Below are 22,483 nucleotides of genomic sequence, written 5' to 3' on the forward strand. Positions count from 1 at the left end.
GGGAAGGGGAGAGCGGAAAATCCAAGCGAGCAGAGCCACGGATGGGAACGTGCGAGGGGCTGTGGCTGGAGCGATTTAGACACAGTTGGTGCAAAACGCTCCGGTTTGGAGTGAGCGGAGCTGCCGGAGTCTGCAAGCACCGCGTGTGAAGCGGGGCGAGAGCAGGGACGAGTCCCGTGTTTGGCCTTCACGCAGTGTCAGTTTACAGGGCTGGCTTGGCTCATGCCGAGGAAGAAAAAAGAAAGCCTTAATACAGCAAACCTATTAAAGCAGCACCTGTTATAGGCATCAAAAATAAAACTGTGCTTCAAAAGAGAACGGCTCTACACCTCTATTAATATGCAAGCATGTTTTCAAAATTAGCATAGGAGAGAGACCACAAAGCTAAGCACAGAGATTAAAAAGTTCAGGGTTGATTAATATTTCCTAACAGGGAAAGACACTAAAAAAACCAAATGCTAGAGTCAGAAAGAGTTATGGGGGGCTGCTACTGAAGGACACGCAAGGTTTGATGTCAGGGACAGGCCAAGCACAGGGGGCATGGCCAGAAGGTGGATCAAAGGCATCGTAACTTGAGAGAGATGAGATATACTGTGACTAACCGAGGCTTGGAAATATCTGCCCTTGTTCTTCTCCATCTCCTCAGTTCAGAGGAGCAGAACGGATCCTCCTAGAAACACTGAAAAAGATTCAAGACATCGGTCCCTAAACTCTTCCCCTTAGATGGAAACATCTGCTGTCTGATTTTAGTCCATCACTCACTATACATAAATGACACAGAAACAACCACATAGTTTCCTAACAGAAGGAAATGCCTGAGCCATTTCCCCAACAAGGAGGAAAGAAAACTAATTATCTGGAAGATGAGTCTGCATTTACATTGACAACCAGCACGGAGTTTCTGCTCATTCTGACCCCAGCCGTACCACAATCTGTAATAGATGATCTGCCCTAGGTGACTCTACTAACATACAGAAATGAGGAAAGAGGAAAACACTTTTAGGAACTGCACATCAGCTCCGATACAAAGTTCACATATTTTAACAATGCAGAACTTTTTGCACAGTTTTAACATCTTCTTATTTAAAAATATTGTGCTTCCAAAGGCTTTTACTCCAGCTAAATTCCTCTGCTGTATCTCCTTTGCTTCCATGACTGAGACCATCCCCTTAAGGGCTGAACTGCCTGAAGAGCCCAAGGCCCCGCGCTTCCCGACTGCTCCATGAGAGCCCCGCTAGCCGCCTGATTCCCTGCGCTGTCGTGCTGGCCCAGCCAGGACTATCTGTGAGGCTCAAGACTTCCTACCATTCGAAGGACGCACATTTCCATCCGAACATGCCCCCTATTTGTCTAGGGGACCAGCCCCACTTTCCTTCCAAAGTGAAGCCTCATGGGTTATTCTCCGGGCAGGAAGGGAGGATGCATGGAAGCAGCCCCCACTTTTCTCAGATGCTCTGAATCACTCCTTCCCTAAGGAATTCTGGCAGATTCCCAGGGCTGCTGCAGATACAGCTCTGTTTGTTCAGGTGCCGGCTGCACACAAGACAAGGCTGGAGCAGTGGCAGCCCAAGCAGTCACCGCATTTTAGGGTCACAGCCACAAAAAAATCCCACACAAGTTTTACATGTATCCAACTTACTTCCAAAGATTTGCGGGGACATATGTTGGGATCTTCCCTTTCCCATCAGAACAAGGCCGTTCTGAGGAGCATCAGACAAAATCCGCGACCATTTTACAAGGCTTCATTTAAAAGCAACGTGTGCAAGTGGAAAGCAAGAGCTGGCTAACAGAGCTATTCCAAATGAGCTGAAACACAGCAGGAAGCCTAAAGACACTTCTCCATCTGCTGAGCATCACCTTCAAAACCGATGCATTTCAAGGCGCTTGCTTTCACCAGGCTATGCTCTGTCCCTGGGTTGGTGGTTTAGGATGGACATACACAAAGCGAACTGTTCACTGCTATACACAGCCTGGTGCACAAGATTTTTTAAAAAAGAAAAAGTGAGGAGAGCTTTATCCTACCCAGAAAGTGTCCCTGTCCAGGGTTATGGTCAACTACAGACAGAAAGCAGGAGGGTAGATGGGATTTGCTCATCCATCCCTGGTACCTCGGAGCAGCAGCTGCCTGCAAGCCAGTGACACTACCCAGGGCTGGGCCATGAACTCCTCACTCCCACCAGCACCCCGTTAGTCACACAAATAGTTCCACTGGACTCACCCAGGCTATTCCTGCGAGGCTGGTGTGACTCAAGGCCTGTGCAGACACCATCTGTTAAGGGCTGCTCTGCGGCCCCACAGGATGCAGCGCATCTGCCTTGCACATTGAGAGCCCGTGAGATCCGAGCATGGACTCAGAGCATCCCTGGATGCTGGGTGTCCAAACACAAGCAGGAGTTATGTCTGTGCCAGGAAAGCTCTTAGAGCCTTTCCACAAGGCAGCCCCAAAGCCTTTGACTACGATAACCAAAAATCCACACAGACATACGACCCTACGTATTTCTGCACTAGCAACATTTATGCAAACTTCCTGACTCTTGCAGACTTTATAATATGGTAGCATCACTGATAAAAGTGACTTCTTTTAAAAGAAGACACTGCCTCGATGCCTCCCCCATTTTGAGCTGCATTTACTCACACTAGAATTTTTTGACCTGCCACCACGTGATTTCAGCAACTCTTTGCAACAGGCAACTTCCGAAGCCTTCAGCGTTCGGTCCCACTAGCGGAGCACAAGATGTGGGACAGGCAGGATTAGACATCTCTAAAACAGAGGCTGTCTTATCTGCTCGGCAGATTGCACAACCTGCTACGACATCAAAGCCAACGGAGATTTCTGAAGACAAGGCAGCCTCTGTTATGGACACAGTCCCCCCATCGGCAACAGGGTGGTTCCAAGAGCACCAAAGTCATCTTCTGCTTTCTTCTGCTAAATGTTTCGTGAAGATAGTGCTCCACAGGGGACTTCATATATTCCAAGAGGGCACAGATTCTTTAAAAAGGCCATGCAAAGAACACCCCGCTGCCCAGCACTGCCTCCATGCAAGGAGCAGCTTTCGGGAACTTCTGCCACCTCAGCACCAGAGCCCGACCCTGCTCCCGGCTCTGCCTTGGCGCTGCGCCTCGGGAAGAGGGCACTTCCTCAGGGACTGCCCATCTTGTTGCACCAGGGCTTGTTGGCCAGGGCTGGCACAAGGGAGAGCTGCCCAACTCACGGGGCATCATCAGCTCTGCTTCTGAAATATAAGAGAGCGTTCACAAAACTGCTGATCTTGCACGTCTTCCAAAGCCTTCTACTCCAGCTCTCAGCCCAAACCACTGCCCTGCTCATCCCCCATCTTCTCATGTTTCCTGATCCAGACTGCTGCAAGCACCAGCTTCAAGGATGAGCCAGGTCTGTGACAGAGAAGTAGTCACTGCAACTCAGAGCTAGTCCAGATGCAAATTTAACTAGACCCAGAGTGAGACCAAGCCAGCTACCACGTCCCACCTCCAAGTTGGAGCCAGCATCTTCCTTTCACTCTCATCACACATGGGTTTTGTGCTTCTGGTTAACAAGAGCAGCACTTTCACTGAAAGCCAGGAGGGTCTACGTCTAGGATGACAAGGCATGTAGGCAGTTTTATCCTTAAATCCTGATGCCGATTTTAGATTTTCTTTGTGTAATAAACGATCAAAGCAAAGAATATTCACCACAGCCTAGTGAGTGCATGTGTTTTGTGGGTGGCTTTGTTTTGCTTTTTTTTCCTCCCCACAGGCATGAGGAGGGGAAAATACATAAGCAGAGAAGCAATTTTTAAGTGCAAACCAAATGTAATGACTCTGACTGTGATGCCGGGACATTAATCCAAACTCTAATTACAAGCAGCCTCCTTGATAGTACACCCTGCTTGTGCCTGAATGCCACGATGTGACACATACACTTATCCCATCATCTTACACAGGAAGACAGTGAAAACAGGTGGATTTAAGTGTACAAGAGTTCTGTTAACCTAAGGCTGAGGGAAAATTAGTAAGGGGCAATATACAGATAACTGAGCACCTGCCTACGCTCCAACAGCCCATGAGACACACTCAAGGAACTTGCAGCAGACTCTTGAAGAAGCAGTTGCAGAAGCAACATTTTCGACTGACCAGTCAAGGTCCTGTTAACACTTCAGAAATATAGATAGGCTGCCTGGTTAGTCTGCTCCAAAACGACACACACTTGTGCTCTGTTGAAAGGGCTTATCAGTCTTGTCAGCAAGGCCCCAAAAACAGGAACAGGCCCCTGGGCAGACTGTACCACTGTGCTCTGCTCTGCTGAGACTGTCCGGTCTGGAAGAGGGAATCACTCCTGGGTAGAAAAGCAACACCAGGTTATTAGAGAAAATAGACTTGATACATAAGTCTGGACACTTTTATTCGTAATCTACTTCAGGTAGGAAGAATGGCTTCAGGAAACTGCAAAAAGACCCAAAAACTTGAGTTCTGAAGCAGAACTGCTACTGTGCTCTCAACCTGACATAAGACGATCTGTTCCTGAACTCCTTGGGGCAGGTCTTGTAAAATGCACGGCAAGAATTTACCACCATCTATGCCGTAAGTTCTTCAGGCCCTAATAGGGTGGTTCGCTCCTTCAGTTCCTCTTACTTTGAGCAGGAAGCAGCCTGACTGCTTCAAGAACGTAACCTGGGGGAAAGCGACCGCTCCAGTGAAATGACCAAAGCTGGTTTCTTTTCCAGGTACTTAGGAAAATTACTGAAAATCCAGTACACAGTTCCTATTTATGCTAATCATCCCTTCCCTCGGCAATCATTCCTACACCATGTGGGATTGGTAGTATATGGATTGGCTGGCAAAAGGTATTTTAAGCCTAAAAACAACAAGCCATTTACAGATTCTATTTTGCCATCTGCCCTGAATTCCCCCCAACCTCCTGCCCACAACTTATTTTCCCCCATTCAGACCTTCTACCTCTAAAATAGTTGTCTTCCCACTTGTACATCCCAGCGCTCTTGCTTCGTTTTCCTGCTGCCTTTGCTATTTTCCCTGATGTGCAATTGAACATTAAATGGTTTGACAGGCAGAACATGTTCTCGCCCAACCACTTTCTCCCAATCAATATCCATGTGCAACTCCTGCTACCAAGCAGGGGTTATGCAAACACGTGGAAGGGAGGATGGTCTCTTAAGTGATCGTTTCATACAAAGATGATGACGGATCATTTTCTCATCTCCCTTAATAACTGGCATTCAGATTTTCCACCCTGCCTCCCTCCAACAGGGCTGTTTTAACATAAGATTGTAACACTCAGCGTGATGTCTGTTATTCACCTTTGCAATTACTTGGGGAATTTAATGTGGCTTAAAAGCAGAAAATTTGGTGTATAGTCAGCTTTTATTTTGTTAAAAGTGAGTTTTGTAGCGATTATTTGCTAACCTTTTCCAAATTAGACATGCCAGAATCACATTTTAGTGAATGCTGTTTACACTAGTATTGCTTTACCCTGAATTAGGCACTATTTCTAGTGCTGTCAGTGGAAGCAGTGATGGAAGTGCTAAACATTGTACAGAGCAGAAAGTAAATGGTAAAACTGATGTTTTTACTCACTGGGCTTTGAACCACATGGGCTGGATTCATTTTTGACACCTCTGCTGAAACAGTTTTCACCTTGTTACATGCAGAGCAGCAAAAAGACACTGCCTGTTCTCAGGCCTTCCAGGATGCATGAAGGTAAACAAGGTAATGAAGGTAATGGAGAGATTTTGAAAATGCTTATGGCACCATGCTTTAAAAAGCATAATTCTACCCAGATCCCTGCTCTTGCTGTTCCCTAAGCATCTGCTGGCAGGTCCTGGTGGGAAAGGAATAGACTACACTCGAGCAGGGCCTGCAAGTTACGAGGTTTTCTGTCTCTCTCCAAGGACCAGGATAACTTGGGGCCTGGTGACGACGCCTCACTGAGCAATCTTAAGCATGGCAATAGTAACTCATTCTCAGTTTCCTAATTTTGTGCAATTTTCTCACAAAACTGCACCAAAGTTTTGTGAGAGCAGAAGAAAACAAATGGACAGAGAATCCTACTGACAGTCACTTTAACTTGCTCTCATTGCAACTGTGACTATTCTTTTACTGACCTCAGAGAAACCTAAATTACAGTTACTTGGGCAGGAAACTCCAATATAAGAAAAAAGTTTTAGCTTAACTCAGCAAGTTATTTGCATTTGAAATCTGTTCAACCTGTGAAGATTAACAAAGAAATTGCCGTTACAGACACGTGGTTTATCTGCCATACGCCATCAAATGGGACAGGCAACCTACCAAATATATTAATAGTAGTAACTTTGGGCGATTATAAGGCTCAAATAAGATGCTATTTTTCATATTGACCTTAGAAAAAGATCATGGTCGCAAATGACCCTCACTGCTAATCTAGATGTGATCTGCAAGGGATGAGGGCTGGAAAGCAGCCTGCACACTGTGCATCCCAGAGCACACAAATTTACTTGATTTTAGGTTTAGAACATGAAACACTCAAAAAACACTGTTCAAGACTCTCCATTCCTAGTCTTGTGCTCTGCTCATGTCCTTTTCTTCCTCCAGGGCAAGACTAAGCTAACATGCCCTGCAAAGCAACACACCAAGTTCAGATCAGACTTAATCCAGCTCCAGAAAACTCCCTTGCTGTAGGAGAAGGTTATTCTCACAAGAATAGACATAATGAAATAGCCTCAAGGGGTATTTAGTATTCCAAGAACTGCCACCAATTTTCACTGTATCCTTTTTTACCTCTAGCCAGTTTTTACACTGCTCGGTACGTGCCCAGCTTGCTTTCTGACGCTCTTTTGTTGAGTCTGAGGACGACGTGTTTCACTGCTGCTGCTTTTCTAAAAGAAAGGATTACTCATTTCCCTGGAAGAGCCTCAGATCCTTTGCCATTTCCATGCACTCGCATTATATTTGAAAGCTCAAAGAGGATATGCGAGTGATTAGAATCATTCCAGCAACCCGAATGAAAAGTCAAAACAGTGTCTCTTCTGGTGCTTGGGAGCTGGTGATTAATGAGAATTTCCTCCACTGGGAAAGGCTTTTGCAGTCTTTGGCCTCACTAACTAGCAGACTTTACACACCAGAGCCTCACTGTGAACTCTGAGCAAAACAAACAGGAGAGGTGGGTTTAAGAATATATTATGTTATGCCTGCGCGTTGCTTGCATGCTAAATAGCCCGACTGCCAACATCCTTGCTGGTCACCTTTTCACGCTGCTATACCCACATTCAAAAATAGCAGCTGAGCAGCATAGCCCATAGCGTGGACCAAATCCTCAGGAAGCAACTCCCCCTTCCCGCACTGAGGAGGGCTGCCCAAATAAACCCCGGAGAACCGGCCCCTGTGGGCACGAGCCCAAAGCAGAACTGATGCAAGCGCAGGCCAGGGTGGGTCTCAATCTCCACCTGCTTTAGCACTTCTTTCCTGGACAAACTTTCTGTGCACGAGTCGCTCTGCGCCGCGGCGGGAGCAGCGTCCTGCTGACCGAGCCCGACCCTGCGCGCGGCTGCGCCTGACTCATCTCTGCTTTGTGCTCAGGAGCACAGAACTGCTTGCCGTGACCCACATGGAATTAGCAGAGTATCATCCTCATTTCTAATTATTAGCTCATTCTTATTTTACTCCAGCAAGGATGACTTGCAGACTAAGTCCCGCGGGGTCAGGGCAGTTGTTGTGTTTGTACAGCAATTAGCACAGCAGGATCCCGGGCCATGACTGGGTTCCTAGGCTACATCTCTGCTGTTGTGTTAGCTCAGCCCTCAATCCTTCAGCTGAGCCCCAACTTCCTGACTATCAACACCGCCTACACAGAGGCTTAGGCTCCAGCCTAGTCAGGAAAACGCTGTGAGTTCACACAGCAGGTCTGAGTCGGTCTCACCGGCAGCTGCGCTCTACCAAGAGGGAAAAGGCAGCGGTTTGAAGCTCTTGGCTCTACGCAGGGTTGCCCAGAGAGGCCGTGGCAGCCAGGATTCAGCCTGTAGCTCTCCTGTGCCCAGCCCATCTCCACCACCTTCACGCCAAGCACCGAGTGGAACTGGACTCACGCGTCTCACCGCAGCTCCGGCTCAGCCCCCACGAGCAGCCTCCGCACGGCCCCGCGGGCAAGCGGCACAGCAGGAGCGAGGCAGAGCCTCCGGGGCGAAGCAAAACACGAGATCAAAGAATCAAATGGGCCCAGGCCCTGCAAGCTGCATTTGACAGGAGCAGCGAGCAGCAGTGTGAAGAGCGCTAAAATCGCCACCGCTCTCCATGCACTCTGCAAGGAAGCGCGAGACAACCGCTGCAGGACGAGGAGCAAGAGGATGATCCCGACTCTGCCGTGTTAGAGATCTCCAAGACTGCTCCATGCTTTAATCCAGTTCAAAGGTGCAATGAGCCCCAATGAAAACAAAAGCTGAAGTCAGACAAGAAACAAGGGTCACTTAATGGTGAGAGTAATTTAATCAGAAATTTAGTGAAATCCCCAGCACTTCAGAGAACTCTCTAAAAGATCACGGAGGTCAAACAAAAGCATCGCTCCTAATGCAGGAACTGCAGGCCAAAGATTACAGCCAGTCTGACATCCGTGATCCCATGGGATACATACAGGACTTCCCTCCCGATCACCAGGGTGCCCCAATAAGCATGTGAACCCAGCACTCATTTCAAACAAATCACGTACGTTCCCTGCCCCTCCCAACTCTACATGTATTTAGTTTTCAGGTTTTACATGATACATTTTGCCTGTGGCACAGTAGATCACTTACCCTTCTCCTATTAGCCCTTTCTGTTTAATTACAGTTTAATGTGAATTGATCTTTACATTAATGAGCCTGTAAAGAAGATTGATTTTCTTCCAGAGACTTTTATGCTCAGTTTGGCAGCAGAGCAGTCCTATTGATTTCGCTTCCCCCCGTAAATACACTGCAGAGTGTCACTGCATCCTCTGTGAATCAGCTAATCCTATTTCACACTCTTTTGCTCCAAAAATCCTCATTCTGATTTCCTTGTCATCCATGCTTATTCAGAGCAAGATCATGGGGCCAGGGCATCTCAGACAGCTTTGGTTGTTGCTAATAGACAGCCAAGTACCGTGGGTCAGCATCCCCTTTGTTCCTACACAGTGGAGGCTTAAGAGTTACATTATTTTAAAGTGCTTAATCTGTTAACTTCCTCAATTCCTACCGGCCACGGGTGCAGCACAGAGACTGCTCCATTCACCGTGCTGGCTCTGGGGAGCAGGCGCTGCACGAAACTGCTGCTCTGGGGCCACCTCTGTCCGCGCTGCTGCAGCCACCTCTGTCACCCCATGGCTGTGCTTATCCCCCACCTCTATCACCCCACGGGCTGTGCTTATCCCCCACCTCTCTCTGACACCCCGTGGCTGTGCTTACCCCCCACCTCTGTCACCCTGCGGCTGTGCTTACCCTGAGTGCCAAAGCCCCACAGCAGGAGGGCAGCTCAGTACGTCCTGTGACCTGGGTAGATTCGGATCCCCACTGACTGCTCCACCTGAACAGGGATCTGGTTCATAATGCCCAGGCTGGAGCAGATGACCTGGGGAGATCTGCTAAACGGGGGGAGGACTCTTAGACACCAGCCGTGCTCAGTCCTTCTAGATCTAAGAGTCTGGGACAGAATCTGGCGCCTCCAGGAATGTTCCAGAAGTACGGTCTGAACTTGCACCTGGTCTGACCTTGGGCTTCAAGTGGGAAAGCTGGAGCACCAGACCAAGGCAAAGCAATTTCCTATCCAGGTTAGTCAGAAATCCACATAAACAGACTGAGTTCTGCGGCAAATAAATTGCTTCCTCCATCTTCCCCTTCGTCATCAGAAGGGAATAAAACCCCGAGCAGAGAGTCTTTTCAAGAGCCTAGAGAGTTAACACTCTTGAGCTGCAGCAGAACATTGGGAAGGGAAGTCCTCAGCCAAGAGCATGTCAGTGAAAACATCCTGCCATCAGCTCCCCGATGTCCAAATTTAGGAGCTCCAGCTAAGTTACAAATGCTGTGGGAATTTTAGGCAAGAGTCTCCTCTCAGCTACTCCGATGCAATTTCGGAATAAATCCAGATTCACAGTCTCAGCTCCTCCCCGCTGAATTTCCTGGCTTTTGTTTGCGCTAACAGATGTTTGCATTTAATGTCTGCCTTTATTTGGTAACCCGTACATAGATTATTCTTCCCTTCTGTTCTATTAAAAGCTTTATTAAGTCCCTTATGTTTGCTCTTGTTGAGATGAACTACTTTGGCAGCATTTTCAACGTGCAAGGAAAACAGACCCTTCAAGGAATAATTAAACTGAATTATACTTCATGGCAGTATATTAAGACATAGCATGTTTCATACATATGGTATATTTGCATCCATCTGCAGCCTGAAAGACCCAAAGATTTGCAGTAAACCTTGGGAATTCTCCCCCCAACAAATTCACACGTGCTTACATGCATGTAACAGCCCACAGGCTGCACGCACACAGGGTCAAGCACATTTTGGGGTGATGGAGTTTCCCGTCCTTGACTCCAAAGTAAGGAATCCAGAACAGACAAGTTGATTTAAAAACCCCACTCATGCTGCTTTAACTCTATGGCAGATCTCTTAAATACAACCACTGCACCAAAAGGGGAGAAAGTCTTTTCCCTGTTTCAGGAAGAATGGAGATGGATTAACCCATTCCAAAGGGCTGTTTTGAGTGACAAATAGACACCCATTGCTCCCATCATTCATTCACGGCCCTTCGGAAACGCTTAACCACATGCAATACACAAAACCTACTTGAGAGGTTTTGGAGGTAAACACACTCCACACACTTATAAACACTGAAAAAAAAACCCACCCGAAACGTATTTATTTTTCTTTAACAGTAAGAACACATAGTAACACTATATACTTAAACATAAACCAATTTCTCAGTACACAGCCCTCATTATGGGCCTTCACCCCGGGTTTGGTTTGGCAGCCTCCCCAGCTACTACTTCACAGATTTGAAGGCCAGAGGAACCAGCACGATCGTATAACCTGACTGCTACCATCACACGGGGGCAGCCAGCCTCACCCAGATCGAGCCCAGGAAACCCCCACGGAAGCAAGGTCCATCTTTTAGGAAACCGTCCAGTTGATTTAAGGACTCCCAGCGATGACGAAAGCCTTACTTGCCCAGCACTTTGTTCCAACGCGAGTTACTCACCAATATTGATTAAAACAGGTACGTTAAAAACATGCTTCCATTTTATTTTTACCGCTCAGAAAAAATTAAAAGGAAATTCAGGGGGAAAAAAAAGAACAAAATTCAGTGGCATTCTCTGAAACAGGGACCTTTCTTGCAGAGGTATGACAGCAGCCTCACAAATCCCCCTATCACCTGAGTTATTTACGTGTAGCAGCTGAGGAAAGCAATACAGGTTTCTGGAAAGTGATACTAAGCAGGTCTGTTTAAAACACCGTCCTTTTATCATTTGGCTTTGTATCTTGCCCTTCCTTCTGTACCCTCTGAAATTTCAGAGGGACAGTAAATCTGCTGCCTTCCACTAGTCATTATTCCTCCTTTCCAAACCACTTATTTCATTTCAGAAATAAAACGCCAAAGCTCTTGCAATTTGGTCCTCTGCCAGTGGCTAAATTAATAGCAAAAATAACAACGGGGCTTTTGAAACTCAGGTCGTTTATAGACTTTGCGAGAAAGGGAAGCCTATTTGGGGGGCCTAAAGCTGTATCCTAGACAGTAAATTTTATGCAGGCTTTCCAGCCATGAGAGAGACATCTGAAGAGATGCTTGGCTGAAGGGGGGAAGCAGGAACACGAGGGCCGCTGCAGCCAGCAGCCCCCTGCTCACGGACTCGGACTTCAAGCGTGTTAGAAATCAAACAAGTTGGTTTCACACCAACTGTGTGCGACACATTCGGCAGGTCTGGCAACTGCCGAGACACCAGCTACACCTAAGCACAGGAAATTAAGTGGTTATTTATCCATTTAACTGGAAGACACTCACTGGATCCAGAACTGGGGCTAGCGTAGCAGCACCTCTAGGTCTTTAGGCACAGTATAACCAAGAAGCAGATCAAAGGCACCATATCTCAAAGAAAAGCTACACTTATTTCATGCCAGGAGAGAGATATGGATGCCAATTTTAACCTAAGGTGCCTAAACTGAGTTAACTCAGGGAAGGATTTCTTCTGCTTTGCATATTTTAACACTGCCTAATGGAAGAGCAGGAGCAGTGCCAATTCATTTCACTCTATTTCATCCTTGGTTTAAGTAATAGCAAGGTATTTTTAGTCAATGGATCAAGGTTGTTTCAAGAGTAATTCAGAATCTTTTTAAGGCCTGCAGGACCAATCCCCTGGTCTGGATACTGGTATTACCCACCACAAAGAGGTAAATCCAGCGCAGTTGTGAAGGGACAGGACACCTGCCCCTAGCCAGACACTGCAAGGTCGCACGCACTGGAAACCATCCCCTGAGCTGCCCCAGCACGTTGCTGGAATCCATATTAACTATAACCACTTCCTTTTCCCAGGAACTTGGGAGGCATCATGCATACCTCAGCAAAATTCCTTCTCCGTGTGCATTAGAAGCAGACACATGCAAAAATAATTTCAGAAATCTGTACTCTTCAGACACTGAGAGGTTTGATACAAGAGCTATTTCTGTGCCACTAGTCCCTTCAGTATTACCCCAAACTGAGACTTTTGGTGGCAGATTCCCAAGGCCTTCAAGTCTAGCTCTTTTGCAGGTAAATAAACTCCCAAAGTTAGGAATGTCTAACCTTGATGTCCTGAGACACAAGCCACCCCTGCACCCGCATCTAACCATGACTAGCCACTTCCTCAAAAGAAAAAATTCTAAGTTGAAAGGGCAGCTATAAAAATAGTTAGAGGTCTGGAATGAACCTCCTGAAAGACTAGGTCATGAATAGTTCTCCTGGCTTTTAAAAAGAAAGGATAAAAAAGAACAAAAAAGAGAAGGTAAAATTATATACACTTAAACAGCACAAGAATGAAAAAATGATGGAAACCTAAAGGCAGACAATGAAAATGAATGTATTTTTACTCAAAATATAACTAACCTGTGGAATTAACTGCCACCAGTTATCACTGACTGCAAAATTTCAGAAGTTTGACAAAGGATGAGATGTTTATGGGAATAATGAGAGCAACCACAAAAAATAAACACACACAAACCCAAAGCTGAAAAGGAATATCTGCATTCTTCCAGCAGCAGGAACAGTGACCACCTGATAGACTTTACTGTGAATTTCTCCTAGGGTGTTTTATTTCATAATTATCCATAATTGTCCATGCTGGTGTTCCTGAAGGCTGCACGGAAGCCCAGTGCAATTATCTTTGACAGGTCACTAGCCAATGAACCCTGCACCTGAATAACAACTGCAATTATTTTTGCTGGGTTCTGCTGGGGCACAGGTCAGAAAGTCACAGGGCACCCAAGATCAGATTTTCAAGAACAAATTGTATCAGTTATGTTTGTTTAAATCCTGAGCAGGGTTTAAGTCACTCCATTCCAGTCCAACACAAATCCAGATTTGCAAAAAAAATGGCTTTGGGGACTGTGGAAGGCATTTCTACACACTTGGATGAGCTGACAGATGGAGTGGTTGGCTTTCTGAATCACTCCAGAAATTAAGTATCAGAGAAAGGATCTCTTCTAGCGTTTGCAGATTTCTAATTGGCTTTCAGGTGTTATCTTTCGCCTTGCTCTCACAAACTGTGTTAGAACAACGCAGTGTTTATCAAACCATCTCACATAAATCACGGGGCTCCAGAAGGTGTTTCTTAATTAAGGTATCAGCGAGCTAACAGGAGTGGGTGTGACGCACCCGAAACTCTCCCCGAGTAAGTCAGATCTACCCCACAAACAACAGATAGTGAAAGCAAAAAAAAAAAAAAAAAAAAAAAAAAAAAAAAAAAAAGGAGAAACAAAGGAAAAAGAGGCAAGGAAGCTGGAGCAACTCACAGGTGAAGGGCGAGGACGTTGGAAGCAGCAGCTCCCAGTGACGGGATGGCAGTCAGCTCGTTGTTGTTCAGTCGCCTGCAACGAGCAGAAATTCAGCATTTAGAGCAAAGAAACACGTGGCTCGTTGTCTGCCCGCATCGACTCACCTGGAGCCCTCATGCCTTGGCAGAGCTCTCCCTCTCAAGGGGTTTTGTTGCACCTTCCCCCCAGGCTCGCCTCTTGCTCCCAGCCCAGGCCTTACACTTTATTTCAGACGAGAGCCACCATAACTATTCCTATGACAGCTCACAAAGTCAGTCACAAAAGTGTCTTCCTCTCGGAAGCCCCAGCCCAGCCACCACAAAAACACCCCCCCTCAATGGCCTAATGTTTGAAGTGTTTTTCTGACTGAAAACAGATCCGTGCCCTGTGACGGGCTCTTCCTTGGTTTAAAAGACCCTTGTTTGTATGTCGAATTAGTCAATTAATTACTGTAACAGGCGCTTGTCTGGCTGCTTGAAAATTACCTAATTTCTTCGCCATGCCGCCACTTTCCCCCGCCGCCACACATTGAAGCAATTAAAGCCCAGGCCCTGCCAAGCCGAGCGAGGGGCAGCACCAGAGCAGCCCCCGGCCACAGAGATCAGCCCTTGGTGAGGCAGAACGTGGCTCCCACCTCGCCGGGTTCCCCCTGGCCCTGACCACCACTGCCCGCATCGAGCTCTGCCCCACAGCGTGGCAGCAAAACGGGAGGCCAGAGGGGTCTGGTACCCAGGGAACGCTTCCCTTCCAGGGCGCCTTGCAAGGGCATCCGGGAAAGTATCCAGGCCCTCGGCCATAGCATCTCGCTTTACTGCCCGAGGCTTCCCAGCCCCAGGAAGAGGGGGAGCCCTGCAGTATCTTCCAAGCAGGGGGCGAGAAGCAGAGCATCTCATAACTGGTAAAGGAGCCCGGGGAAGCTGCAAGTGCTAAGCTACAAGCACAAGTTGTGACAACCCTCCATTTTAGCTTTTGGTTTTTGTTCCCCCCGATCTTTAAAATATTTTTGACCAGTGGGATAAGGGGAGCGACACATCCATCCCAGAACTTCCTCTGACTCCTCGGAGAGCGGGTGAGAGATTTGATTTCACGCAGAGTTCCAGGCCCTGAGGGGATAAAAGCTTCCCTCCACCTCAGCTCTGCCTCTAACATCGTATCCATACTTCAAATGTAAGGGAGAAGCGCCAGACGCATTGGGATTCAGCAAGGAGCTCAACGCTGCAGCTAAAAGCTCACTGCTGCTCATATTAGAGGAAGGGCTAGAGCTTTCACAGGTACAAAGGGAGCTGGAAAGAGCATGGAAAGACGTATGTGCCATATTTTAATTGTCATCCAACCCCACATCTCGTTGAAAAGCACAGGAGAGGAGGGAGAGTCGGGGTCACCTTCCTCCAGCCCTTCCTCAGCGTCTAACAAGTGTTCAAACCCTTCTGACATAAACGCGATTGTCGCTTATTGCTGCTGTCCCATCAGCTCTTCCCCAGCAAAACAGCAGAGGCAGAAGCTGTTTTCCCACCTCCTTTTCTCTCTTGGCTCACAGACCCCCATTGCTGATAGGGTAGAGAAGGCCAAGCTGTGTATTTGCCTGGGATTTCCCTCTCATCAATCCCCTCCCACATGTAAAGGAACAAAATATGAAAAAAAGAAGCAAAAAAAACCCAAACCACCAGACTTCTAGCTCAGGAAATTTTAAATTTCTGTCTTTCTCCTCCCTTGCCCTGCCCTCTGAGGACACAAATCTGCTGCCTCTGGATGGTAACAGAGGGGAGAAAGAGGGGGGCCACCCATATAAAATATTTACGGCCAAGTTACCAGGCTGGTGTCAAGCTGAAATGGAGCCTGCTCAAAAATAGCAGAGCTCTCCAGGGCTTTCAGTGAAAGGCACTTTAGAAAATAAAAGGCGAGTTGTTTGGGGAGGGTTTTTAGCACAATTACTACTTCTTTGTAGAATGAGCTTGGAAAAGAGGAGAGTGGTGCAACCATCACTCATGGGTCCCATGATCTGTTTGACCCAGGACAACCCCAGAAAGGACAACAGGGCCTACCCAGAGCGGAACCCCCCCCATCCTTTCAGTCCAGGTGACAGAGTGGAGACATCCTGGGATTGGGATGGTCCTTAGAGGCAACAACAAAATGGATGCGAGAGAGAGTCTAGCTCTCCTGAAGACGGTAAGTAATGCCACACTTAGGTCCTTCCCATAAGGGGCTTCAGCAGCACAACTATTTCAGAGCTCTGCTGTCACCTGAAAAACTCCCCATTGTGCCTTTTGTAGGAACAAGCACAAAACTGGTGGACAACCTACCCAGAAAGCTGTGGGCAGCAAGAGAAGGGCTCCCTTTGTAAGGGACTGACACATTCAATCATGTGTGGCCGGGGGCTTTCATGTTGCTTCGTGCTACCACATTTCATCCCACCCAGACCTAAACTTAGGTGAAAGCTTTGCTTTAAAAAAAGGGGGAAATACACTAAACACAAGGGAAGATAAAAATGAGATAAAAATGGAGAGTAAACAGGGCAATTATTACCATCTTCATAATCCAAAACAGAAGCATCAAAAGCTATAAAGATGAAATCTTTTGTTTTTGAGACACCTTCTTAAAAATCAAGGGAAAACAAAGGTTTTCAAAATACATTGAGCTAATTATGCACATACAGAGACCTACAGAGAGCTCTGAGCCCCTTCTGAAAGGCCTAGGAACCGCAGGCGCAGGCTCAATGTTTGGAGCATCACGGGAGGTTTCAGGTCTTATCAATGCATCTATTATATTTGGGGCAATCTCTTTCCCTGAGGGTGCCTGGGTTTGCCCAGCGCAGTGCGCACAGAAAAACACTGACTTGCTCTCCAGACATGCCACAGCATGATGCTTATTTCATGAATGTTTGTAGAGTGCTTAAGAAAAAAAACAACTCAGAAAGGAGATGCTCTGGCAGTACAGATGTGGTTCGCTCTGTGAGATACAGTTTATTTCAGTGGTCTGTGGTTTAGCTGTTATTCAAAAGCAACCAAGATTGGTAGATAGGGCTTTTAATAGAGCTTCTCCTTCATGCTTTCCAGCGGCTGCCTTCCAGGCTCCACTCCAGACCTCTGATTCCTTCAGCCTCCCATTTCTGACTTCTCGCCTCCCCTCCTACTCATTTCTCTGCTTCCCTTTCCCCTAAGCCTGCTTTTCTAATTCAGCAAGCAGTTCTTATCTGCACCATTACTTTGCGGGCTGCATTACTTAATTCCCCTCGCATCTTTTTAAGTTACCTGCTCAGCGTGGAGCCCATCCTCTCGATGCTGCAGCACAAGGGAGCCCGCTACCCACACAGTCGGACGCCAACAAAACCTTCCCAATCCTGGCTCCCCAAAGCTGCGTGCCCTCAGGCACTTCCACAAAGAAAAGCTCTTGCTAAGCCACAGACGTGTCAGGGTAACTCTACAGGCTCACGGGATCAGAGCGGTGATTCTGTTCCCTAAGCACAGGGCAATTTAAGGCTTTCCACAGTTTAAAGAACAGTTGAGCAAACAGATCCTGTAGGAAGCATTTTGCTCACCTGCATCACCTTTCTCTCCCCTTCTTCACTGCTAAGGTGAATATGAACATATGCCAGAGAGCTGCAGTCGCTCCCGATGCAAACTCCTCATTAAAACATGTTCCCTAGTAAGTAAGCTATACTCAGTCGTAAGCGGGGGAACCATGGGAGACCAGGCAGGTGGAGAGAGAGCTTATTAATCCCCAGGGTCCAGTTCTGCAGACACCGGTCAGGCAGAAGCCCCACTGTAGCAAACCGCCTTGCCTATTCAAGGGTCACAGAACCCGGCCCCTCCACAATCCCCAGAGCCAACACTTAATGAAACCAGACAGAGGACAAGAGCAAACGAGCGCTGCGCACAGAGCACCGCATTGTTTCGGAAGGGAAATGTTTTCTCAGTTTCCCATGAGGCATCAGTAGCTCTTCAAACAGAGCCCAAACCTCAAGTATGCCAGCGATTCAGCATTCAAATGAGCGCTCGTTACCTCAACCCACCGCTTTCAATTTCAGTCGCTTTCACTTTTCAAAGCCCAAAATCAGAACTTTGGGAATCCCTGTGAAAAAGCTGACAAGCGCAACAGCTCGATGGACATGAACTGCTGAGTGTTTACGCACATCCGGAGTCCAGAAATCCTGTGATTCCCCAAAACAGAATTTGCTTTTACCAAAAGTGCAGAAGAGGCAATCTAGAACAGTTACTCAAATCTCCATTATCTCTCTCTCTTTCCCCACCAAACCGAAAGAAAGTTTGTAATTTTAGGCTCTCCTAGCAGGCTTCAAACAAAAACTTGCTCCAGTTCCAAGAGCAGTACAAATGTCTAAGAAAGGAGGAGACACAGTTAAGTGCTTTGTTATCCACTACACTACACCTTTGTTTCCTGGGAGACCTGGGCTAGGTTGGCATCAGATATCACGATCCAGGCTGTTCTGCCTTGCTCCAGGGTTATCCTTTCAGCAAGGAGCTTTGTGTGTATGTTCAGGTGTGTTAGCTGAACGGCTCCCTCAGAGGATTGCACAAGATGGAGAGGGAGGCAAATGCCAGTGATTTCCACTAGCAGCTGGGCTGTTTCCATTGGGATGTTGTGTTCTGAAATTGACTGGTTTGAAAATAATAATAAGCAGTACAGGTGGAGTATGAAAAACACGTAAACAAGTCAGTTCTGCTGATCCACACTGGCTAAGGGAATGCGCTGTCCTGGGAAGCTGTATACAATTTCCTTCTGTTCAACAAGCTGCTCTAAGAAAATACAATTAAAGCCTTGCAAAGAACACTCACATTTCCTGCAGGTTCGAGAGCCCCGTGAAGGCAGAAGGATCAATCTCCGTCAACTTGTTGTAGCTCAGGTTTCTGTGAACAGACAAGACAGTAGATCAGTACCCTGCAGTTACTGTGCTCAGCAAAACCCAGTCACCTCAATTATTCTGGATTGCACTGGGAGATGAGCTGTTGTTTTTAGAAGAACTTTGAAGAAACAGGGCTGAGCAGCACTTTTGTGCTGAACAAAGTAGACAGTCGCTTTAACTTTGTTATCACGTGTTATCTTGCTTTCCTAAGCATTTTCTTCTTTTAAATTAGCACATGTAGCTGATTTGTCTTAATATTATTCAACTCTATTTACGATCTTCCATTGATCATAGCCATGTAACTAATTTCAGATAAATAAGGTATTTCCTGAGAAATTAAAGTCTGAACCAAAACAATCAAGCCTGCTGCTATTTTTTTAATGTGTACACACATGGAATTTTTTATATACCACTATGTGCTACATACGGATAAAACACACACATACATAGCAGTATGTAAATGTACTACGCATTTCCTATATTTATTAGCAACATTAATATATCACTGAATGGTTAATTGTCTCCTTACAATCAGTGTCAACCTGCTGCTGTTGCACTGCAACCTCATGCAGCAGTAAATGTTTTGCACCACAGCTACCCCAGCCAATACTTCCTATCTACCTGTCAGGGGGATTGTATTATAGCACTCACTGAGGGACAAAATAACAAAATCCAGGATTGGGAGAAAGTCCAAAGCCCCAATTCTGAAAACAGGAGCAGCCCCTCCATGCTCTGCTGTCGTCTACGGAGCGGCAGGAAAATCTCCCCTCCCATGTACACTTTGCCAGCAGACTGCTACAGGACGGGTCAAACTTGCACTCAGGGACTTCTGGGGACAGCACACGCTAATTAAAAGCAAGTGACTAATGAGGTGAGAATTAACAAATGGCCTAATTAACGTGATGGACTCAGTGCTGGCGGTTACCGCCTATGAGCAATGTAAAGAGGGAGGCAGCAAATTGCTGGGCGGCAGCAAGAAGAGCAGCCACAAGGAGTTGTAAGGAAATTGCAGGGGGACCTACTTTAATTTTACCCTGCTCCACACCCTGCTCTAGGATATTATCCCGAGGAAAACTCAACCCTCCTATCTCCTCTGCAGGGAGGTTACACCCTCTTGCAGCACCTCTGAACACGACCTGAAAGATGCACGGCCTGATTTTAGATAAGCCCAAACATTGGGCTGCCTATTCCAACCAGGGAGCCAGTCTGACTAGAGAAGGGGCCAGTCCTCCCTGCCTCGTGTCCCTGCTTTGCTTGGAAGCTACTCGGCCTTCTGCAGACCCTGCTGTGACAAGGGACACTGCAAATCCAAGGCATGGGGAACCTTCAGGGCTGGATGCTGTTAAGGGCTGTCCCAGACTGCAAAACCCAACCAAGTATCTAGTTTTAAACTCTGCTGTCCTGTAAGCCCCTACTGTCTTTTAAAACACTCAAGAGACTTTTAAATCAATACCGGCCTGCAGCATATATCCATTTCACTAGAAACTCAAAGGCATTTATCTAAATAAAAGTCAAACTGCAGTTTAAACTGAGTGTGTTTGAAAGCCAAGTATATATTCATAGCGCAATTACAAATTAAAGTGCAATTTGCCCACAGATTATATTACTAGATTTTTTCTTTTCTTTTTTTTTTTCCTCCTCTCTCTCCTTCTTTTAAAAACCACATAGCAAAATCAGGTTGGAGCTTGCCCCTGCCTGAAGTACAGGCAAAACCAGAGGAACGTACAACAGGTAATATCCTATAGGTTCAACACAACAAAAACAAATCAGGGGCATACGCTAAGGACAAACGGCAAGGGGGAAACACAACCGCAGGGCTGGCACTGCCATGACAGGAATCCGTCTGTGTGTGTCACATTTCTGTGCCTTCTATGGGGGCAGCACCTTTGCACTTCTTAAAGTATTGGCACAAAATAAATAGAAGACTTGAAAATAGATTTGCCAAAATAAAGTTCTACTCAATTCCCCTACAGTTGTACTTTAACTAGCTGTATTTTAACTTGCACCAAAGTGCCCAGGAATTTCTAGTTTGAAGCATCAGCAATCCCAGGATCTGCTTCCCAGAGCCCAGATGCCCCTCGCTGGGCAGTATCTGCAGGGCAGCCAGAGCCTGCAAGCGGTAAGAAGTTGCAGTGAGCCCCCATGGACACATCAGCAGGAGCAGGAGTCAGGAAAGCTCCGTTCTATTCCTGCCTCTCTCAATCTCCCGCTGCGTGACCGGGTCACATCCCATCACCTCTCCCGGGCTTTTGTTTCCACAGTCACCCTCTGTCCGTCCCATCTATTTAGACTGTAAATAAAATTGAGGTTCGTATTGTCTCGCTTTGCCCAACGCTGGCGACGCGAGGCCTTGGCTGGGCTCCAGCACTGCAAATCCCAGAGAGAACTGGGAACGGGAGATGGGGCAGTCACAGGGTGCTCCCCGGCACAGGGCATCGCGCTGCCAACGCTGCTACAGCCCCAGCAGCTCTGGGAGCCTCTGGTCAGGCAGCCCAGGACTGTGGCAGCCCATGGTCACCAAGCATGGGGAAGGGCTCTTGTGGCACTGCATTCTGTCACGTTTCTGCTCCTTGTTTAGCTTTATTTAGCTAATATGTCTTTCAGTTCTTCCTTGTGGTGGCTAATCCAGCAACACAGGGTTTTTCCGCCTCCTGTCACTAAGACATCCACGACAAGGAACTAAAGAGTGCGTTAAATCAATAGGGGAAGGGCCATGCTCTATTTATCCATACCTGTCTCTGAATGAGAAAGCAGTGTTTGCCTTGACTTAGCATTGTAAAAATGACACCGGGGATCACTGAGCGTCAAAGCAGCAAAGGGAGGCTGTGCTAAACAAGCAGGTACAGAGCCTTCCTCCAAACCATCTCCCAGGGGTAAGAAGGGTGTTCCAGAAAGTTGTGCCAACAGCGAGGAGGGATTGGTAGCTCCTTGAACCCCAAGCCCCCAGTCCTGCCTCCTGGGGAAGGCACGGGGTAGATGGCGGGTTAATGCAGAAATACTGTCCAGGCTTTGGATACATGGCTGGTGAAGGGTGAAACTGCCCCTCGTTTCCCAACAGACTTGCTAGATAAAAGAATAGATGCGTTGCTGCTGGTCTCTTCACCACAAGGAGGGACGAATTCGGTTCAGCGAGGTTAGGGTTTCCGACCCGTACACCAAAACCATTTATCTGTCAGCGGGGAAGGCTACGTCCAAAGCGTTTCCGCAGCCCTCGATGACAGGCAGCGGAGAAGAGGAGGATGGCTCGGAGCGCCGCCACCGCCAGCTCCTGCTTTCATTAAGCACTTGTCAGCCATTGTCATAACACAACTTTTCACTGCTCAGGCACAAAAGGGAGCCGAGGGCCCGAACAATCGGGTCCAGCAATGGAAATTCCTCTGGCTAATCTGTCGAAAGACAGGCCGCCTGGCTGCAGCTCCGAACGGGCACCGGGTGCCCCTTCCCATGTGGCTGCAGCCGCCTCTGGAGCGCGGGACAGAGGGCCCGGCACACTCGGCCGGGTATGAAAAGCAGCACAGCTGAATCAGCCTGGCCATGAAGGCCAGGGGCACAAGGGGAACATGTTGCCCGTGCTAAAAGCACACAGCTGCATGCAGAAGAAAGCACACTCCCCTTCACCGAAGGAAGTTT

The 22,483-nt window shown here is 47.3% G+C and overlaps 1 protein-coding gene across 1 annotated transcript in view; it reads right to left on the bottom strand.

The window, feature by feature from the left end:
* Positions 1 to 22,483, bottom strand: part of LRIG1 (leucine rich repeats and immunoglobulin like domains 1) — an 80,324-nt gene that overhangs the window by 29,241 nt on the left and 28,600 nt on the right. The window contains exons 2-3 of the mRNA XM_088528307.1: positions 18,786 to 18,857; positions 13,975 to 14,049 (exon numbers count right to left, since the gene is read on the bottom strand). Of these exons, the coding sequence (XP_088384433.1) occupies positions 13,975 to 14,049; positions 18,786 to 18,857 (147 nt within the window). The remainder of the gene's footprint in view (positions 1 to 13,974; positions 14,050 to 18,785; positions 18,858 to 22,483) is intronic.

Source organism: Tinamus guttatus, unplaced genomic scaffold (genome assembly GCF_059628265.1).
Source record: "Tinamus guttatus ecotype Peru unplaced genomic scaffold, ASM5962826v1 Tinamus_guttatus_pri_ptg000307l, whole genome shotgun sequence".
Taxonomy (NCBI): domain Eukaryota; kingdom Metazoa; phylum Chordata; class Aves; order Tinamiformes; family Tinamidae; genus Tinamus; species Tinamus guttatus.